The sequence below is a fragment of the Bubalus kerabau genome, chromosome 8 (genome assembly GCF_029407905.1).
Source record: "Bubalus kerabau isolate K-KA32 ecotype Philippines breed swamp buffalo chromosome 8, PCC_UOA_SB_1v2, whole genome shotgun sequence".
NCBI classification, from domain to species: Eukaryota; Metazoa; Chordata; class Mammalia; order Artiodactyla; family Bovidae; genus Bubalus; species Bubalus kerabau.
Window position 1 is genome coordinate 106,000,269 of NC_073631.1, and position 17,009 is coordinate 106,017,277.

Sequence of the window (17,009 nt, forward strand, 5' to 3'; positions counted from 1 at the left end):
GGTAGTATTTGAATCATCTCAGGACAGCAAAGGGGATGTTATCATACAAATTATTTGCTCTGAAAATGGTGAATAGATCTGATAAGGTTTGTGGTTGCCATCATAATGGGGGTGGGGGAGAGGGCGCTACTGGCATTTAGTATGTGAGAGCCAAGTACGCTGACTATCTTGCAGTACACCGGACAGCTGCTCACAGTAAGGAATTACTCTGCACCCTATACGAATGTAGAATGTCTCACTAGACATTCGTGTATGACCTACAGCTCGCCTGCAAGAATATAGTACTTCCTCATTATCTCCATTTCGACAATCTGTAGATTTCCTTTTTTTTTTTAAGTTTTTTAACTTTTTTTGGTCTGGCCACGTGGAATATGGGATCTTGGTTCCCTGACCAGGGTTTGAACCCGTGCTCCCTGCAGTGGAAGCCTGAAGCCTTAACCTTTGGACTGCCAGGGAAGTAAGTCCCTGTTGGAGCCCTTTTAAGCCAGAGAGTTGTAGAGATCTTTGCACTGATGTAAAACCTAATATAAAATCAACTCTAATGCTAATTAATTTTTATAACATATCTGCTGGAAGTAATTATAACATGAAATGTTGGCGACTGGTATGGAATGTTGAAAATTGGAAGGAAAACCCTCATTCATAATAAGAAAGGCACTCTTGGTCCAGGCACCTCAGCTGCTCTAAAAACTGATTGTGCTACAATTCCACACAATCTGTTATATTTAGAAAAAGAAGCCCCTCGCAGGCGTGAGGCTTGTTTGCGGCACTGTTCCCTCCGTTCTGATTCTGTCTCCCTAGGAAACTAACCTCACCTCCTAAGGGGCCTGTGCTTCAGTTGAATGGCCCTAATTGCTTGGTGAGCTTCAACTAACATAGCGAACAACTACAACAGTACTCGGATTTATCAGTCGTGATTGTGTGAATCTGGTTACTGCAACTCGGTCCACTCAAATACCAGCACTTTATGTATGTCTGACCTGAAAAAAAGCCTTCTCTGTAATCATATTAGTTAGAATATAAATGTCTTCTTTGCCCAAATGGGCAGTTAATTCCAGTTGGTTGCTGCGCTCTGAGCCATATTTAGCAGCTCTTTTTATTGCATTTCAGAAAGCGTCAACTTGGATGAATACCCTAAATAAACGTAGCGATAAAGAAATGCCCTCAAATCAGTGTCACCAGAGATAAGGTACAGTACTGCAGTTATGTCTTGTTAGCATTTAAATTGCCCTTACATTTCTGCCCCCCGCAACTATATTCCTATGTATTTTCCCCCAGCTTTCCACAATTTTCCAAGGCTGTACTGTCTTATGTTCTTATTTCAATAGGAATTTTTAGATTTCACTTAAATTTCCCAAATAAATTTTCTTTCAGTTTAACCAAAACAAAACCAAATCATGCAATCAATTAAGAGTAGTTGGGGGAGAAAGGTTGCAGCATTAACAGAAGTTTTAGAAGTAAGTCTTTACCAGTTACATCTAAGGTAATGAGTGATTCCCAAACTTATGACACATTTCAATCCTCTTCTTGGCTGTCAACCCCAAAAAAAATGATTTAGTTGGAGTGGTGTGTAATCTGGACAGTGGAAATTTTTTTTAAGGCTGCATGGACTGTGCAGCATGCCAAATCTTAGTTCAGGGATCGAACCCATGCCCCCTACACTGGGAGTGCGGAATCTTAACCACTGGATCACTAGGGAAGTCCCCTGGACAGTGGAGTTGGTTAGCACTTCCCAGATGATTCAAATGTGCAGCAAAGTTTGGGAACCACTAATCCAAGGCATTTATAGGAGAGAAAACGCAAGTTTAACTATTATCTTTGTGGAAGATCGGGTCCTGTAAGTGAACAAAATGGTTATGGCATCCTTTATGAGGCTGTAGCCATCATTTCTAACTAATCAAGCAGGGTTTCTCTGATCTCTCTGGTTCGGTATATTCAATCACATATTCTGGGTAAATCTGATCTTTCTGAAAGATGACAAAAACAGAGGGATTCAATCTTGTATCCACACAGCTGTCATACTGCGGAGGGGGCCTCTGGTAACTCATATGGCCTTCAATGAAATTTCCAACCAGGACTCGGGCTACAAACATCACGATGTTTCTGGAATCAAACGGGCAATTTTTATGGGAACTAAAGGCATCTTTTGTGAAGTAGTTTCCTAGAAATAATCAGAAGAAAAAGGTTAAGAATTATTATAAAAGAAAGTATGTAGTTATAAGATTATTTACACATAATCAGATGACAGGCATTGACCAAGTATATGTCAGCAATACCTTATTGATCCTAATAACTTTCCTTTGTACTTAGGAAAATGTTTGTTATGCACGTACACTTGAATACAGTGTATAACCTGGCAGCATTAACAGAAGCATTTGTAACTCTGCAGAATTCACAGGTACAATGTTGAGCCACTGGGTAGAATGACCAACCGTTGATATCATAGTAGTCCAGTTCATGCAAACAAGTTGAGTTGTAGCTAATAAACCAAAGATACGCCAACAAAGGCCATTTTATATTGTGCACATTTTAAGGAAGAAACATCATTTATTACTGTGGGAAGGTCTTGGGGAAAGGAAAAGGGAGAGATGAGAGATGTGACATGAGCCAACAGTTGACCCTGGCAGAGCTGGTCAGACACTCAATCTATCGTCCTCAACTACAAGACAGCCTCTGATAATCACTGATATCTCCACACTCACCAGAGCAACAACCATTTCCTGACAAATTCAAATTTCCTATTTTTATTTTTAGTATTGCCAAGGGAACGAAATAACCTCTTGACAAGGGTGAAAGAGAAGAGTGGAAAAGCTGGCTTAAAACTCAACATTCAAAAAACTAAGATCATGGCATCCAGTTCCATCACTTCATGGCAAATAGATGGGGAAAAAGAAACAGTAACAGATTTTATTTTCTTGGGCTCCAAAATCACTGTGGATGGTGACTGCAGCCATTAAATTAAAGACACTTACTCCTTGGAAGAAAAGCTATAACAAACCTAGAAAGCACACTAAAAAGCAAAGATACCACTTTGCTGACAAAGGTCCATATAATCAAAACTATGGTTTTTCCAGTAGTCATGTATAGATGTGAGAGTTGGACCACAAAAAAGACTGAGCATTGAAGAATTGATGCTTTCCAATTGTGGTGCTGTAGAAAACTCTTGAGAGTCCCTTGGACTGCAAGGAGATCAAACCAATCAATTCTAAAGGAAATTAACCCTGAATATTCATTGAAAGGACTGATGCTGAGGCTGAAGCTCTAATACTTTGGCCACCTGATGCAAAGATCTGACTCATTGGAAAAGGCCCTGATGCTGGGAAAGACTGAAGGTAGAAGAAGGGGGCAACAGAGGATGAGATGGTTGGATGACATCACTGACTCAATAGACATGAGTGTGAGCAGACTTCAGAAGATAGTGGAGGACAGAGGAGCCACAGGGTTGCAAAGAATCAGACATGACTTAACAACTGAACAACAGAAAATGTCTTTCTGCCCGTTGAAGGAAAGGAGTCTATATTGCAAAATCTGATATTCTGTGAAAAAACTAATTGATATTGATAAACTATTACTTGTTGCCTTAAGGTGAGTGATTCTTGGGTTTTTGTTTGGTGGGTTTCTGGATTTTGAGTTGCATGAAGGAATTTAGGAACAAAAAGAAAGCCGAAAAGATTTGGTGTGACCAGCATGGCCTGTGATGGGAAAAGACCTCATCTCCATCTTTGATTAGAATCCATCAGTGGAAAGAAAAGGGATGGACATAGGTCAGGAAGAGCCATGGCCAGAACTGAGTAGCAATGGTAGACAAAGTCATCAATAAGAGAGAAGATTTTGCAAGATATATGAGGTGCTCTGGTCTCCGCACCCCACCCTTCCCATAAAACACAGAAGACAGGAAGGAAGCAGGGCTAAAGTGCAGGAATCAAGTCCCACAGTGATTTCCCACTCTAATTTGGAAATTTCAGATTAACATGAGCTTAGTTTTTCTCCAGGAATGCAAAAGCCTGCAGGTACTGGTTAATACAAAATAATATATCTCATAATAGGAGAGTGTATAGTAGAGCCTACTTGTTCAGCTTCTCTATTCCATACAAACCTTTTCCATATTTGGTGTCATGACTTCCATGTAAGAGCCAGTCAAAATTATTCTTACAGATAGACGCCACATTGCTGCGTTCTGTTGCACAAAATAGGATTTGCTCTTCTCTCTTCATCTCGTTTTTCTTGCTAATACGGAAAACGTGAGACTTAACATGGAGAACATTCCTCACCCACTCCAGTTAATAATGTAAATCCCAACTAAAGTCTAACTATCTTAAAATTGTATTCCACCAGCTTTCAGAATGGAGCTACTAACATTAAGGCAACAGCTATAAAAAAAATAAATATATGAAAACTTTTAAATGATAGACACATGAAAGCATTTAATTGTAAAGCTAAAACTGAAACAGAGAAGTTTGAGCTTACACTATGAAAATACAACTAGAGATTGAAGAAACTGTTGACCACTAAAATAAAAAAGTGAATATAAATCTTCAAAGATAGGTCTTCACTAATCCTTTCAAACTTTATGTCAAGAGAAGCCTGTTATGGTGACCACCCACCTTTTAAAGGCCTCCAAGAGCTGTGCGTTCTGGACCTTCTTTATCTTTTCAATCTTGAAATTTCTCATGGAAGCTTTAAAATGATCACTCACTTTAGCATATTCTGGAGTATTGCTAGGGATTTCAAGCAACTGAAAGAAATTTAAAAATATGTAAATGTGAAGCAGGAAACATTTAAGGCATGATGTGGCTTCCCTTGTGGCTCAACTGGTAAAGAATCCTCCTGCAATGCGGGAGACCTGGGTTCGGTCCCTGGGTTGGGAAGATTCCCCTGGGGGAAGGGAACGGCTCCCTACTCCAGTATTTTGGCCTGGAGAATTCCATGGACTGTATAGTCCATGGGGTCGCAAAGAGTCGGACACGACTGAGCAACTTTCACTTTCACTTCATGTCCCTATGTGGGCTTCCCAGGTGGCGCTAGTGGTAAAGAACCTGCCTGCCAACGCAGGAGATCCAAGAGACTGGGAGTTCGATCCCTGGGTCAGAAAGAGCCCCTGGAGGAAGGCATGGCAACCCACTCTAGTATTCTTGCCCAGAGAATCCCGTGGACAGAGGAGACTGGAGGGCTATCATCTATAGAGTTACAAAGAATCGGACACGACTGAAGCGACTTAGCACAGCACATGTCCATATGTGTGGCCGTCTATGCCATGGAGTATCCTTGCCAGGCCTCTGACAGCAGGTAGGATAAACTGGCTTAGGGTTTCCACATCTGATAGTTCATTCCAGTGATGAACTAGATGGCCCAGAGCCCATCTGTTCAAGGCTAACAGAGCATTAGCCTGAAGGCAAACACTCCTCCCCGCCCCACACCCCCAGGTGTGTGATTCGGTGACCTGTGACTCACCAGTGACCTGGTGAGTTCTTTGCTTAAAGCCAGTGCAGGGGCAGAGGCAATGGAGGTACCCAAGGAGCCCAAGCAGAGTTGCCTGCACCCAAACCTAGCCTCTGATGTGGCTAAATGATCCAGGAAGAACCTTGCCCTGGGACTTCCCTGGTGATCCTGTGGTTAACAATCCACCTGCCAATGCAGGGGACATGGGTTCAATCCTTGGTCCAGGAAGATTCCACATGCTGCAGGGCAACATAGCCTGGCACCATAACTACTGAACTCATGTGCTGAGGCCTGCATGCCCTGGAGCCCATGTTCTGCAACAGGAGAAGCCCACTGCAGTAAGAAGCTTGTGTACCACAACTAGAGATTAGCCCCTGCTTGCCACAACTAGAGAAAACTAACAACAAAGACCCAGCACAGCCAAAAATAAATAACTAAATAAAATTTTAAAAAAAAGAGTCACCCCAACCAGGTAAGCTGAGGCCCACTTTGAGTCCCATAGAAACCTGCTTTTTAACTCCAATTAATGAACAAGTTGCTCTTACTGTGAGTTCCAGTTTGCTCATTTGTAAGGTAGAGAAGCAAATATCTATTTTACAAGTTTGTCATGAGCATCTGTCCCAAGCAGATCATGTGCGCCAGAACTCTGGAAACAGTGAGGTGCCCTTCTACTTTGGGAAAGTGGCACATGACACAGTCACCATTTGGATGTTAGCCTTTGAATCTCGTTTCAAGAGTTTTGCAGAAATGATTCATTCACTCATTCATTCATTCAACTAAACACATTTGTAGCAAAGTACTTTGTTTCATCTTTAAATAATTCACCCAGTACAAAGTAAAAAGCAAGTACCTCAAAGCCATTCGAGACTGGGACGCTTGTGTCCGGTTGGGGAAGATATATCTTGATGAAAGGTTCTGATGAGGTCTGCCCCTGCTGAGGGCTGGAAACAAGAGAGAGAAAGAAATTCATCTGGCTCCCTGTTTGATACACCCAAGTGATTTTCTTTGCTTAACTTCAACTAAGCTGAGGTTCCTCTGGGAATTTTCTAAGTCCTAATGTGTTAGCATTAAGTAAGGCTAGGGGACTTCCCTGGTGGTCCAATGGTTAGGAATCCATGCTTCCAATACAAGGGGGACATGAGTTTGATCCCTGGTTGGAGAACTAAGATCCCATGTGCCTTGTGTTGTGTTAGTCACTCAGTCATGTCCAACTCTTTGCGACCCAACGGGCTGTAGCCCACCAGGCTCCTCGATCCATAGGATTCTCCAGGCATAGCCAAAAAGTAATATTAAAAAAAAGTAAGTTTGTCTTACAGCTTCTCTTCCAAATGATAAATATTTAAATACTTTAGTGGTATAGGGAAAAGAATCCTGCCTTTCCTGTATGAACTGTATTTCAGGAAGAGTAACCATACATTTGAGGGTTCTCCACCCTCAAATAAAGAACCCCTAACATGTACATCAGAGAAGGCAATGGCAACCCACTCCAGTACTCTTGCCTGGAAAATCCCTTGGACAGAGGAGCCTGGTGGGCTGCAGTCCATGGGGTCGCTAAGAGTCGGATACGACTGAGCGACTTCACTTTCAATTTTCACTTTCATGCATTGGAGGAAGAAATGGCAGCCCACTCCAGTGTTCTTGCCTGGAGAATCCCAGGGACAGGGGAGCCTGGTGGGCTGCCGTCTCTGGGGTCACACAGAGTCAGACATGACTGAAGCGACTTAGCAGCAACATGTACATAGGGGTTTATCACATAATTTTCTTTAAGTTTGATATTTTCCATTATGAGAACATTACATTTTAAAAAATGCTTTAAGGAAAAAACTCTTTAAAAACCTCCTTTCATAAAATGAAAATTCTTTTGGAATGAAAGAAGCTGGCCCCAGTTTATATGTTAAGCTCTGATTTTCATACTGTACTAGTATAGCACAAAACATTCAATATGTTGTAAGGAGCTCATCAAAAATGCTATCGTTCACTTCTCTTCAGATTGTTCAGAGTAGCACTCACAGCCTTTATTCTATCCTAAAGCCATGTGTCTCCTCTGGGTTTGTCATAGCAGGATTTAAGCTCAGTTCAGTTCAGTCAATCAGTTGTGTCTGACTCTTTGTGACCCCATGGACTGCAGCACGCCAGGCTGCCCGGTCCATCACCAACTCCCAAAGCTTGCTCAAACTCACATCCATGGAGTTGGTGATGCCATCAACCATCTCATCCTCTGTCGTCCCCTTCTCCTCCTGCCTTCTATCTTTCCCAGCATCTCGGTCTTTTCCAATGAATCAGTTCTTCACATCAGGTGGCAAAAGTATTGGATTCAAGCTACTTCTTTCCACAAACACCCACAAACAGTTTTCTCAGTTCATTTTATTTTATATTTATTTGGATGCACCAAATAGTCGCGGCATGCAGGATCTTCAGCTGTGGCATGTGGGATCTTGTCCCCGGACCAGGGATCAAACCGAGGTCCCTGCAGTGGGAGCATGAAGTCCTAGCCACTGGACCACCAGAGAAGTCCCAGCAATGTAGTTTTGACTGGGTTTCTATGAGCAGACATAGCTGTCACACTGAATCCCTTAGCAAAATTTCCTTTAAAAATCCATTTTCATCAACTTTATCTTTCCTCAAAGGCTTTACCAGGCAGCTGCTACATCCCTTTTTTCTCTCCATTTCTCCCTCAAACTCCCACCCCCTGTAAATCCATTCCACAAAACTAAAGATACTCAGAAGAACCCAGAACAGAACAAAAACCCAGTAACTGTGCATCTGATTCTTTCCTAGGCACAGCCAGCCATTCTCAGCTGAAGAAACTGAGCCCAGAGTAAGAGGTCTGCTCAAAGTCCCCCATGAATCTGAGGAAAAGACAAAGTTCCTACTCTAGAATGTTTTTAGTCACACTGTACTACTTGGTCAGTACCTTACTCATAGTTAAAGCAAAAGGAAATTGCAGTGTTATGTGAGCATGAACATTTCAGAAAACAGGGTCCAGATTCATGAGTGACTTGAACATCGCAACGTGTGCCAGCAAGCACAGACACTCACTCTTGTCTGCGTTTCACCTGCTCCACATCCCAGTAAGACACAAATGTCGGCCTTCTGATGACATCCTTTTGGGTCTTGGAAGCTATATTTGTCTGAATCATCCCTTCAGACGGAAAAACAAAGAGAGAACACAAATCATGAATTGGTCCTAGGAAATGATTTATCTTTATTTTTCAGAGACTACTAACATAGCTAGTATTCATGACTCAACTATACATGCATGAATCGAGAAAATCCTTTCAGAGGGAAACCGCTCATGATAAAAATGAATATCCTTCACTGGCCTTAGTATAAGATCCAGAAAACAAAGAGGTAAATGGGCAAATTGCAGTTAATCAAATCTTTCAATCAAAGTCAGGTGGGAAAGGGGACTAGGGCAGCCAGATTACGTCACCCATGACCACTGGCCTCAACCAGTCATCAGTGATAATGAGTTGGAACATGGTAGGTATATTTTGAAAATATTTTCCTACCTCAAATGTGAAATGTTAGTTTTAATTCACACATGTTGTACACCTGGGTCTATGCTGCAGCATGAGTTCTTTAAAAAGTAAATCATCATACGTTGTGAATAAAAGCATAAAATGGCACAACCACTTTGGAAAAAATTTGGAAGCTTCTTATCAAGTTTAACATACACTACCTATACAATCCAACAAATCCACTCCTTAGTATTTATCCAAGAGAAATCTACATCCACACAAAGATTTGCATTTCAATGTGCCTAGTAGCATTATTATAATAAGCAAAATGTGAAAACAATCCAAATATCCATCACCAAGTGAATGGTTAAACAAACCATGGTATATCCATGCAATGGAATACTACTCAGCAATGAAAAAGGACCGCTTTACATGCAATAATATAGATGAGTGAAAAACAGTATTCTGAGAGGAGTCAACCATATGAAGAGTACACACCACAAAGTTCTATTATATGAAGTTCTAGAATAGATTAAACTAAATTATAGTGACAGAAAGTAAATTGGCTGCAGAGGGGAGACTGACCACAAAGGAACATGAAAAAACTTTCTGGATTGATGGGAATGTTCTAGATCTTGATTAGGATAGCAGCTGCATGCATTTGTCAGTGCTCATCCAACTAGACACTTAAAATGGATATACCTGATGGTAGCAATTATGCCTCACCATAGGTTTACATCCACATCAACAAAACAAACAACAAGGAAAAGAGCAATCAGATCCTGCCACAACTCTGCTCAAAACCTTCTGGACGTTTCCAGCTTGTAAAATATTTAAGTTTCAATGTCTACTCTCAGCTCTTACACACTTCCCTGCCACATGCATGGGCTGCCCACTCCCTTCCAAAGTGTCCTCCTCAGATAAAAGCAGGCACCCTCCCACGAGCCGTCCATTCTCTTGCAGATTCATCACATTGCTTCATCTTTCCTGTAGCTGTTATTCTTTTCTGAAGGTGCCTGGTTTGCCAGCATTCAGATTAGTGCCTGGCAACAGAGCTCAAATACTAGTTTAATGAACAAGAGCATATTAGAAATAGAAAGGAAATAGTCTGGAATGCTGAAAACTTCTCTGGACTGGCTTCTATGAACCAAGGGAACAAATATATGGGATTAAAATTTCTCCAGATTCAGGAACAAGATATATTGGTTTTCATCTCTCTGCCACTTTTTTTTTAAACAGTCTGAACAATAGAATACCACTGCAAAAAAAATGTTTTAATTTAAGTCCATTTTTAATTTGACGACCCAACAGAAGAAATTTTTACTTTCGTCCATTGCTTTCTAGTCTTGGTCCATATGCACACATTGCTGCACTTACCACACACATTAAATTTTTTAAAAAATTCATTCCTGAAAAAAATATTTATCTCTGTTTTAATTACAGAAACATAAACTTGGGGTTTGGCCTTCTTCACTTAACAATATCAAATTTTGTTTTTACAGCACAGTTTTCACAATCATAATTTTTAGCAACTACCTAATACCCCACTGAAATGTAATACTTTTATGTGTTCAGTCACAATCCTACTGGTACACAGGCTATTCCTATTCGTTAGTACTATAAGGAGGCTTTAATAAAGACCTTTATTTCTATAGCTTATTTTTTTTCTTGTGAATTATTTCCTTAGAAAGATTCCTGAGAATATAAAAGTAAGCATATTTTAATATCTCTTGATATGTACTGCCAGGATGCTTTCCACAGTAGTAAGTATAATGCTCCCTCAAAGCTATGTGACTTGGTGTCTTCCCTAACGGTCCAGTGGTTAAGACCCTGCACTTCCAATGTGTGGGGCACAAGTTCAATCCCTAACTGGGGAGCTAAGCTCCCACATCCCACATGGCACAGTGAAAAAAAAGAAAAAGAACGAAAAGTTATGTGATTTAACACAGTAACTGGTACAGGGTCCAAATCTTGGGTACCACCTGGGAATGTCAAGGAGCTGAAAAAGTCTCTATCATCTCTTTCAAAGCATCTATGAGGATAGTCCTGAAAGGGCACGTATCTGACCATATACGGGGCTGGAGGGGGTGCGGAGGTGGGGAGCGGGATTTGGGGGCAGGGGGACACAGAGGCAGCCCATGGGACACTACATTCAGAGGGAGAACAGTTTCTGCCGTGGTTTCTTACTAAACACAACAGGCAGACAGGCAGAAGGTAACCAAATCTTTCTATAGGGGCTCCAGTAAACATGGCAGAACGCAAAGTCTTTAGAAAAGGTGATGGATAAAAGCATTGACCTAGATGACGAAGCCTAAAAGGAACAGCATGGATCTAAAATTCTGAAGGACCCACAGTCCCAAGGTCTCTCCTGCAGTCGTTAACACCTGAAATCTGTCTCAGGGAAGCAGCCCACCTAGAACAAGAAACTTAGAATGGCAGAACCAGAAGTGTCCACAGAGACCATGTAATCCAATCCTCCCTGGTTTACAGGGTGCCAGGTGCTGCTCCCAGCTCCTGTGTGTCACAGACAAGGCTTAGAGCACAGCCCTTCTGACTGCCATCGGCTCCCACCCACTGGTCCTGCCGTGCTAGAAAGAACCCGGTCCCGAGTGCAGCGTCCCCACGGCTCTATTCCCACTCCCCCGTGGATGTCACAGGCCAGACTGAAAAGACAGGCACTGCTCCCAAATGCAGACACTTACCTTGAAAACTCAGCTCGTAGTTTTCTGAACCCGCCTGAAACGGCACAATTCCCCTCGGACAGGATAGAAAAAGAGACTCCAGGTATGAAGAGTCAATGTTCGAAATTTGCTCATTGTCTTTCTATTAAAAATAAAAATAAAAAGGTAAAAACTTCAGGATAGGCTTTTAAGAAATTTCTATCATGATATCTTATGTAACTTTATTTCAGCTCTGGGATTTGAACAGGAATGCATCCTGCCACCCAAACCAGATTGTAAAGGATTCCTGGTGGGGGCAAGTCAACACCCTTCTGTAGTCTCCACTGTACAGGGTCTATGCTCCTGAAACTGATGATACCCTAGGTGGAGGCCTGAAAAATACAGCTGTTTTGCAATAGCCCTTTCACATATTCCATAAAATATGACCCAAGTGTACAGAGCAACTTGTACCCGATACAAGATGTCTAACCGAATCCAAAACGTCATGAAGTAGACATCACAGCTATCGTCTCATCACACAATGATAAAGAGCAGTCTAAAGCTGGAAAGAAGGCACGTAAAACTCCAACAGGTGCATCGTTATTTAGTTGCTAAGTCATGACTCTTTGCCACCCCATGGTCTGTAGCCCACCACTCTCTTCTGTTCATGGATTTCCCAGGCAAGAATACTGGAGTGGGTTGCCATTTCCTTCTCCATCCTATAGGTGTATCGCTGTCCAAATGAGAGGGCCGGGGCAAGGAACACTCCCAAAATGTAAAGATATAATCTCCAGCCATCTCCAGGACCTTCCTCTACCCTGCCCTCACTGAACTCCAGTTCTGAATAAGAGCCTTCAATTACATATTCTCCAAGACTTGAATTTATACCTCAGTTTCAGTAACCAGGTCTTGTTACTTTTGCCTTAGGCCTACATGACAGCCTTGATTTTGGCTTCCTAGAGCTACTGCTCGCCCTCACCTTGGGCAATTCCTTCAGGGCATGCACTCCTGCCCCTCAAGGCGCGCTACTAAGCTTGACTGTGTGCTGACTCTTTGTGACCCTATGGACTGTAGCCCACCAGGCTCCTACTGGAGCAGTTTGCCATTTCCTTCTCCAGGGTATCTTCCCAACCCAGGGATCGAACCTGCATCTCTGGCATCTGCTGCATTGGCAGACAGGTTCTCTACCACTGAACTATCTGGGAAGCCCCAGGGATCTTGTAATAGATTGTGTTTCTTTGATTGCTTTGGCAGCTTGGGAGCTCAGAACCAAATGTATGGCCCAGCAACTTACGCTGAGATATCCTCATCCCTTTTTTGTCTTTGGCTTCATTTCCATTTCTTGATTTTCTTTTCTCTTTCTCATCACTCCAATTTCATTGCCTACTTTAGCTACCTCCCTCTCTGTTTAATCATCTGAATCAAAAGGGAGAAGGCACACTAGACAGAACCTCTGCCTGTCTAAATTTCTCTCCCCTATTACTATGTCCCTGTGTTCAGACTGACAGGTGTAAGTCTGAACCTTCTAGTTCATCTGAATCCAGACTCTGACTAAATCCTAGCAAGTATATGTATCAGTCTTCTGATTTCTCACTCTTGCCTACTTTTCTGGCTGAAAGGGGTGGTCTCTGCCCATTTATATACTAGTATATAGAAAGCTATCTCAAGGTTCTGCCACAGTCCCTGATAATGAGGAAAGAGGGATATTTGGCTGGCTCGTATATCAAGGAGTTTCTTAAAAATAGTTATAATGTTTTATAATGCAATCAGAATACATGCTTTCTGAGTATAATATAAAAAAACACCACTTTCTCTACCACATCCATGCTCCATGGGTAATCACACTGGTGTCAGACACTGTACCACTAGATTCTTCTGAAGTTGTCAAGTTTATACAAGAGTGTCCACAAAAAGGAACGGCACTCACCTTCTCCCCATACGGAACCCATTTAGTTCCGTTCCTCCAGTACCAAATCCATTTTGTGGTCAAGAGAGAACCAGGCGGCTGTGTGACGGATGAAGGTGTGGAGATACGTCGGACAGGATTAAAATCACAAATCATCTTCTGGAAACTGATGTTATAAGTGCGAACAGAAACGCTGAGAGGGAAAGCTTAGCATTAATAAAATGCTTCACTGAAGCAAAATGCTTCTGTTTTCTCTACTCTGATCTTCTTAATAAGAGGGCAGAACTAAAAACTGCGAGTTGAAAGCGGTCTCTGAATTCCCTTTATATAGCTTACGGTCTTACACACAAAACAAAAAACTGAAATACAGAGAGGTAAGGTAACCTGCCACATATTTAATGGTATCACAGAATGGGTTCTTCCCTCAAAAAATTGATTTCAAAAGAAATCAATTGATTGGCTCAATGTCAGAAACTCTGAAACTCACAACAGGTCAGTTTTTTCAATTATTACACATTATTTAAATAGTTGGGCTTCCCCGGTGGTGAAGGCTTATAAAGAACTGCTTTCAATGCAGGAGACTGGGATTCAATCCCTGGGTCAGGAAGATCCCCTGGCGAAGGGAATGGCTATCCACTCCAGTATCCTTGCCAGGAGAATTCCATTATCAAAGCATAGTTCAAGATCTTTTCAAGGAGTCAGCAAGGTCAAAGTTACTTTCATAATAATATTAGGACATTATCCACCTTTTTCACTTTCATACCCTCACAAGTACACAGTGGAGTTTTTCAAGGCTACACAATGTTTGATTTCACAATAAAGAGATTTGCAAATATATAAAACAATGTCATTCTTCTCAGTGAATTTGGTTTGGTTTGGTTTTGGAAAAGTTATTTTTATAGCTATACTTACATACATTTATGTATGCATGTAACTATATATAATTATCTAAAAATGTTATGTTAACATGAATGAGTTTATTATCATTATTTTTAATGAATCAATAATTTTTCTCAGTTGTGATTTTTAACATGGTAAATATCCATAGCTATAAATCCACATAAACTGAAATCGCTGGGATCCTCAGTACATTTTAAGAGTATCAAGGGCTCCGGAAACCAAAAAGTTTGAGAGTTACTGCTCTACAAAATACCTCCTAGATCAGCGATGTTCAACCAGGAGTGATATCAGACCCAGGAAATACTGACAATGTCAAAAGATATTTTTGTTTCTCACAACTGGCATGTAGTGGGTAGACACCAGGGATGATGCTAAAATACTCCAGCAAACCAAAGAATTATTTGGGCCCCAAAGTCAACAGCGCTAAGGTAGAAAAACCCTGCTTCAGATTTACCTGGTGGGAGAAACACACCAGGAAACAAAATGGCTGACACCACCCTCTAGTGGCAAAATGCAGCAACACACCCTCCACCAGAAAGGCACTAAATTTGAACAGGGTGACAAGTCCTTATTTTCCCTCCTAAAGTATTTCCTTATAAAGTAGGATGCAGCTTATAAATATGGCCATGGGTAGTATCACCCATATCAGCCCTAACAGAAACAGAAATATAAAGTAGCCTTTTAGAATCTCCAGGATAGAGAAAATAGCAAATATAGAGGCAGGTATAAAATACTGAAGTATGTAACAAAATTCTGCCTTAGAACTATATGAAATGACTCAAATCATTTTCTCAAACAATGAGATTAAGCCAAAGGCTCTTCTGAGCTCATAGGTTTGCAAACCAACCTATGCATTTTTGTTGTTCAGATAAATATTAACTGAACAAATATTTGTGTCCCTGTTTATTTCACCTGAGTTAGCAAATATTCCCAGAGTCCCTCGTATTAGCCAGGCTCTGGGTGACTTCAAACCTGCCCCACTTATTCTTTTATATTTATTAACTCAGAAGTCATTTGCCATTTTAATCTCAAGAGTTAACCTGATGGGATTCTGAAGGAAAACTGCTTTTTCTTCTTCCCATAAGCACAGCACTAGGCTCTCCTTTGATGATGATGTAGATTTCACAAGCCAGACCTGCCACCAACTTACCTGCAGTTTTTGGGGTCACAAAAGGCCTTCTCAATTTCCTCCATGAACGGAAGGTCCACCCAGCTGTTTGCAAGTAACATCTGCCACCGGTAGGGCAGGTGGAAATGAACTTTGTTGCAGCTCTCTACAAAGAGAGAAAAGAGGTCTAAGCAATTCGACCAAGTTCACTGCTGACTCTCCCCATCAAGGCCTGCCTTTCTCACCCTACCAGCCCTGTAGGCACATTTTCCAGCTACACCTGTGCTCATGCCAGCCCCTACCTGCATCGTGTCAAGCCCCTATCTCCACATTCATTTACTACCCATGTAGACTCGTCAGAAAACAAAATTCTCCACCCCCCCAAAAGCCATGTTCAGTTCAGTTCAGTCGCTCAGTTGTGTCCAAGTCTTTCCGACCCATGGACTGCAGCATGCCAGGCTTTCCTGTCCATCATCAACTCCCGGAGCTTGCTCAAACTCAAGTCCATTGAGTTGGTGATACCACCCAACCATCTCATCCTCTGTTGTCCCCTTCTCCTCTCACCTTCAAAAAAAGAACCATATTACCCACATGGAAATCTGAGGTCATTAGAAATTTACAATTATCCTTTCTGCTGCTGCTGCTGCTAAGTCGCTTCAGTCTAGACGGCAGCCTACCAGGCTCCTCCGTCCCTGGGATTCTCCAGGCAAGAACACTGGAGTGGGTTGCCATTTCCTTCTCCAATTATCCTTTCTGCACCTCCCTCTATATGCTTTTATTGAGACAAACTGCTCTCTATTGGAGGCAAGTGCCTGTCTGTTTTCTAGGAAGCCCTGGCCTAGAATTCATCTCTTCCAGAATTCCCTCACTGATCTTGCGCTCTTCTGACCTGACTTATGTTTTATGTTCCCTCAACCAGTGCTCTAGACACAGTTTGTGCTTTATTAGTTCTCTAATTTGTGGATGTTCTGTTTGTTTTGGGCCACACTGCACAGCTTGTGGGATCTTAGTTCTTTGACCAGGGATTGAACCCAAGCCCTTGGCAGTGAGAGTGCACAGACTGGACTAACCACTGGACTGCCAGGGAATTCCCAAATTTGTGGATGTTTTGATGCCCAGCTTTAATGACAAACTCGGGCTTCCCTTGTGGCTCAGCTGGGAAAGAATCCACCCGCAGTGCAGGAGACCTGGGTTCGATCCCTGGGTTGGGAAGATCCCCTGGAGAAGGGAAAGGCTGCCCACTCCAGTATTGTGGCCTGGAGAATTCCATGGACTATATAGTCCATGGTTGCAAAGAGTTAGACACGACTGACTACTTTCACTTAATGACAAACTTACTGAAGAAAGGCCTGCATCATTGTTTAGCTTATGTCTCCTTGCTTCACTGGCAGAGGAGTAGGCATGCAAAGGATGCCCTTTCAATGACTGCTTGCTGAATAATGAATTAATGTTAGAAGCTCATAATACAGGAGAACAGAAAACAGTTCTATTTTTCACAGTTTGCATTGTTTAAATCATTTTGAAATGTTACTGCC

The 17,009-nt window shown here is 41.9% G+C and overlaps 1 protein-coding gene across 1 annotated transcript in view; it reads right to left on the bottom strand.

The window, feature by feature from the left end:
* Nucleotides 1-1,190: 1,190 nt before the first annotated feature.
* Nucleotides 1,191-17,009, bottom strand: part of ZC3HAV1 (zinc finger CCCH-type containing, antiviral 1) — a 50,243-nt gene continuing 34,424 nt past the window's right edge. Inside the window, exons 6-13 of the mRNA XM_055591054.1 lie at nucleotides 15,517-15,640; nucleotides 13,488-13,659; nucleotides 11,603-11,723; nucleotides 8,479-8,581; nucleotides 6,290-6,380; nucleotides 4,605-4,735; nucleotides 4,097-4,227; nucleotides 1,191-2,161 (exon numbers count right to left, since the gene is read on the bottom strand). Of these exons, the coding sequence (XP_055447029.1) occupies nucleotides 1,890-2,161; nucleotides 4,097-4,227; nucleotides 4,605-4,735; nucleotides 6,290-6,380; nucleotides 8,479-8,581; nucleotides 11,603-11,723; nucleotides 13,488-13,659; nucleotides 15,517-15,640 (1,145 nt within the window). The 3' untranslated portion in view covers nucleotides 1,191-1,889. The remainder of the gene's footprint in view (nucleotides 2,162-4,096; nucleotides 4,228-4,604; nucleotides 4,736-6,289; nucleotides 6,381-8,478; nucleotides 8,582-11,602; nucleotides 11,724-13,487; nucleotides 13,660-15,516; nucleotides 15,641-17,009) is intronic.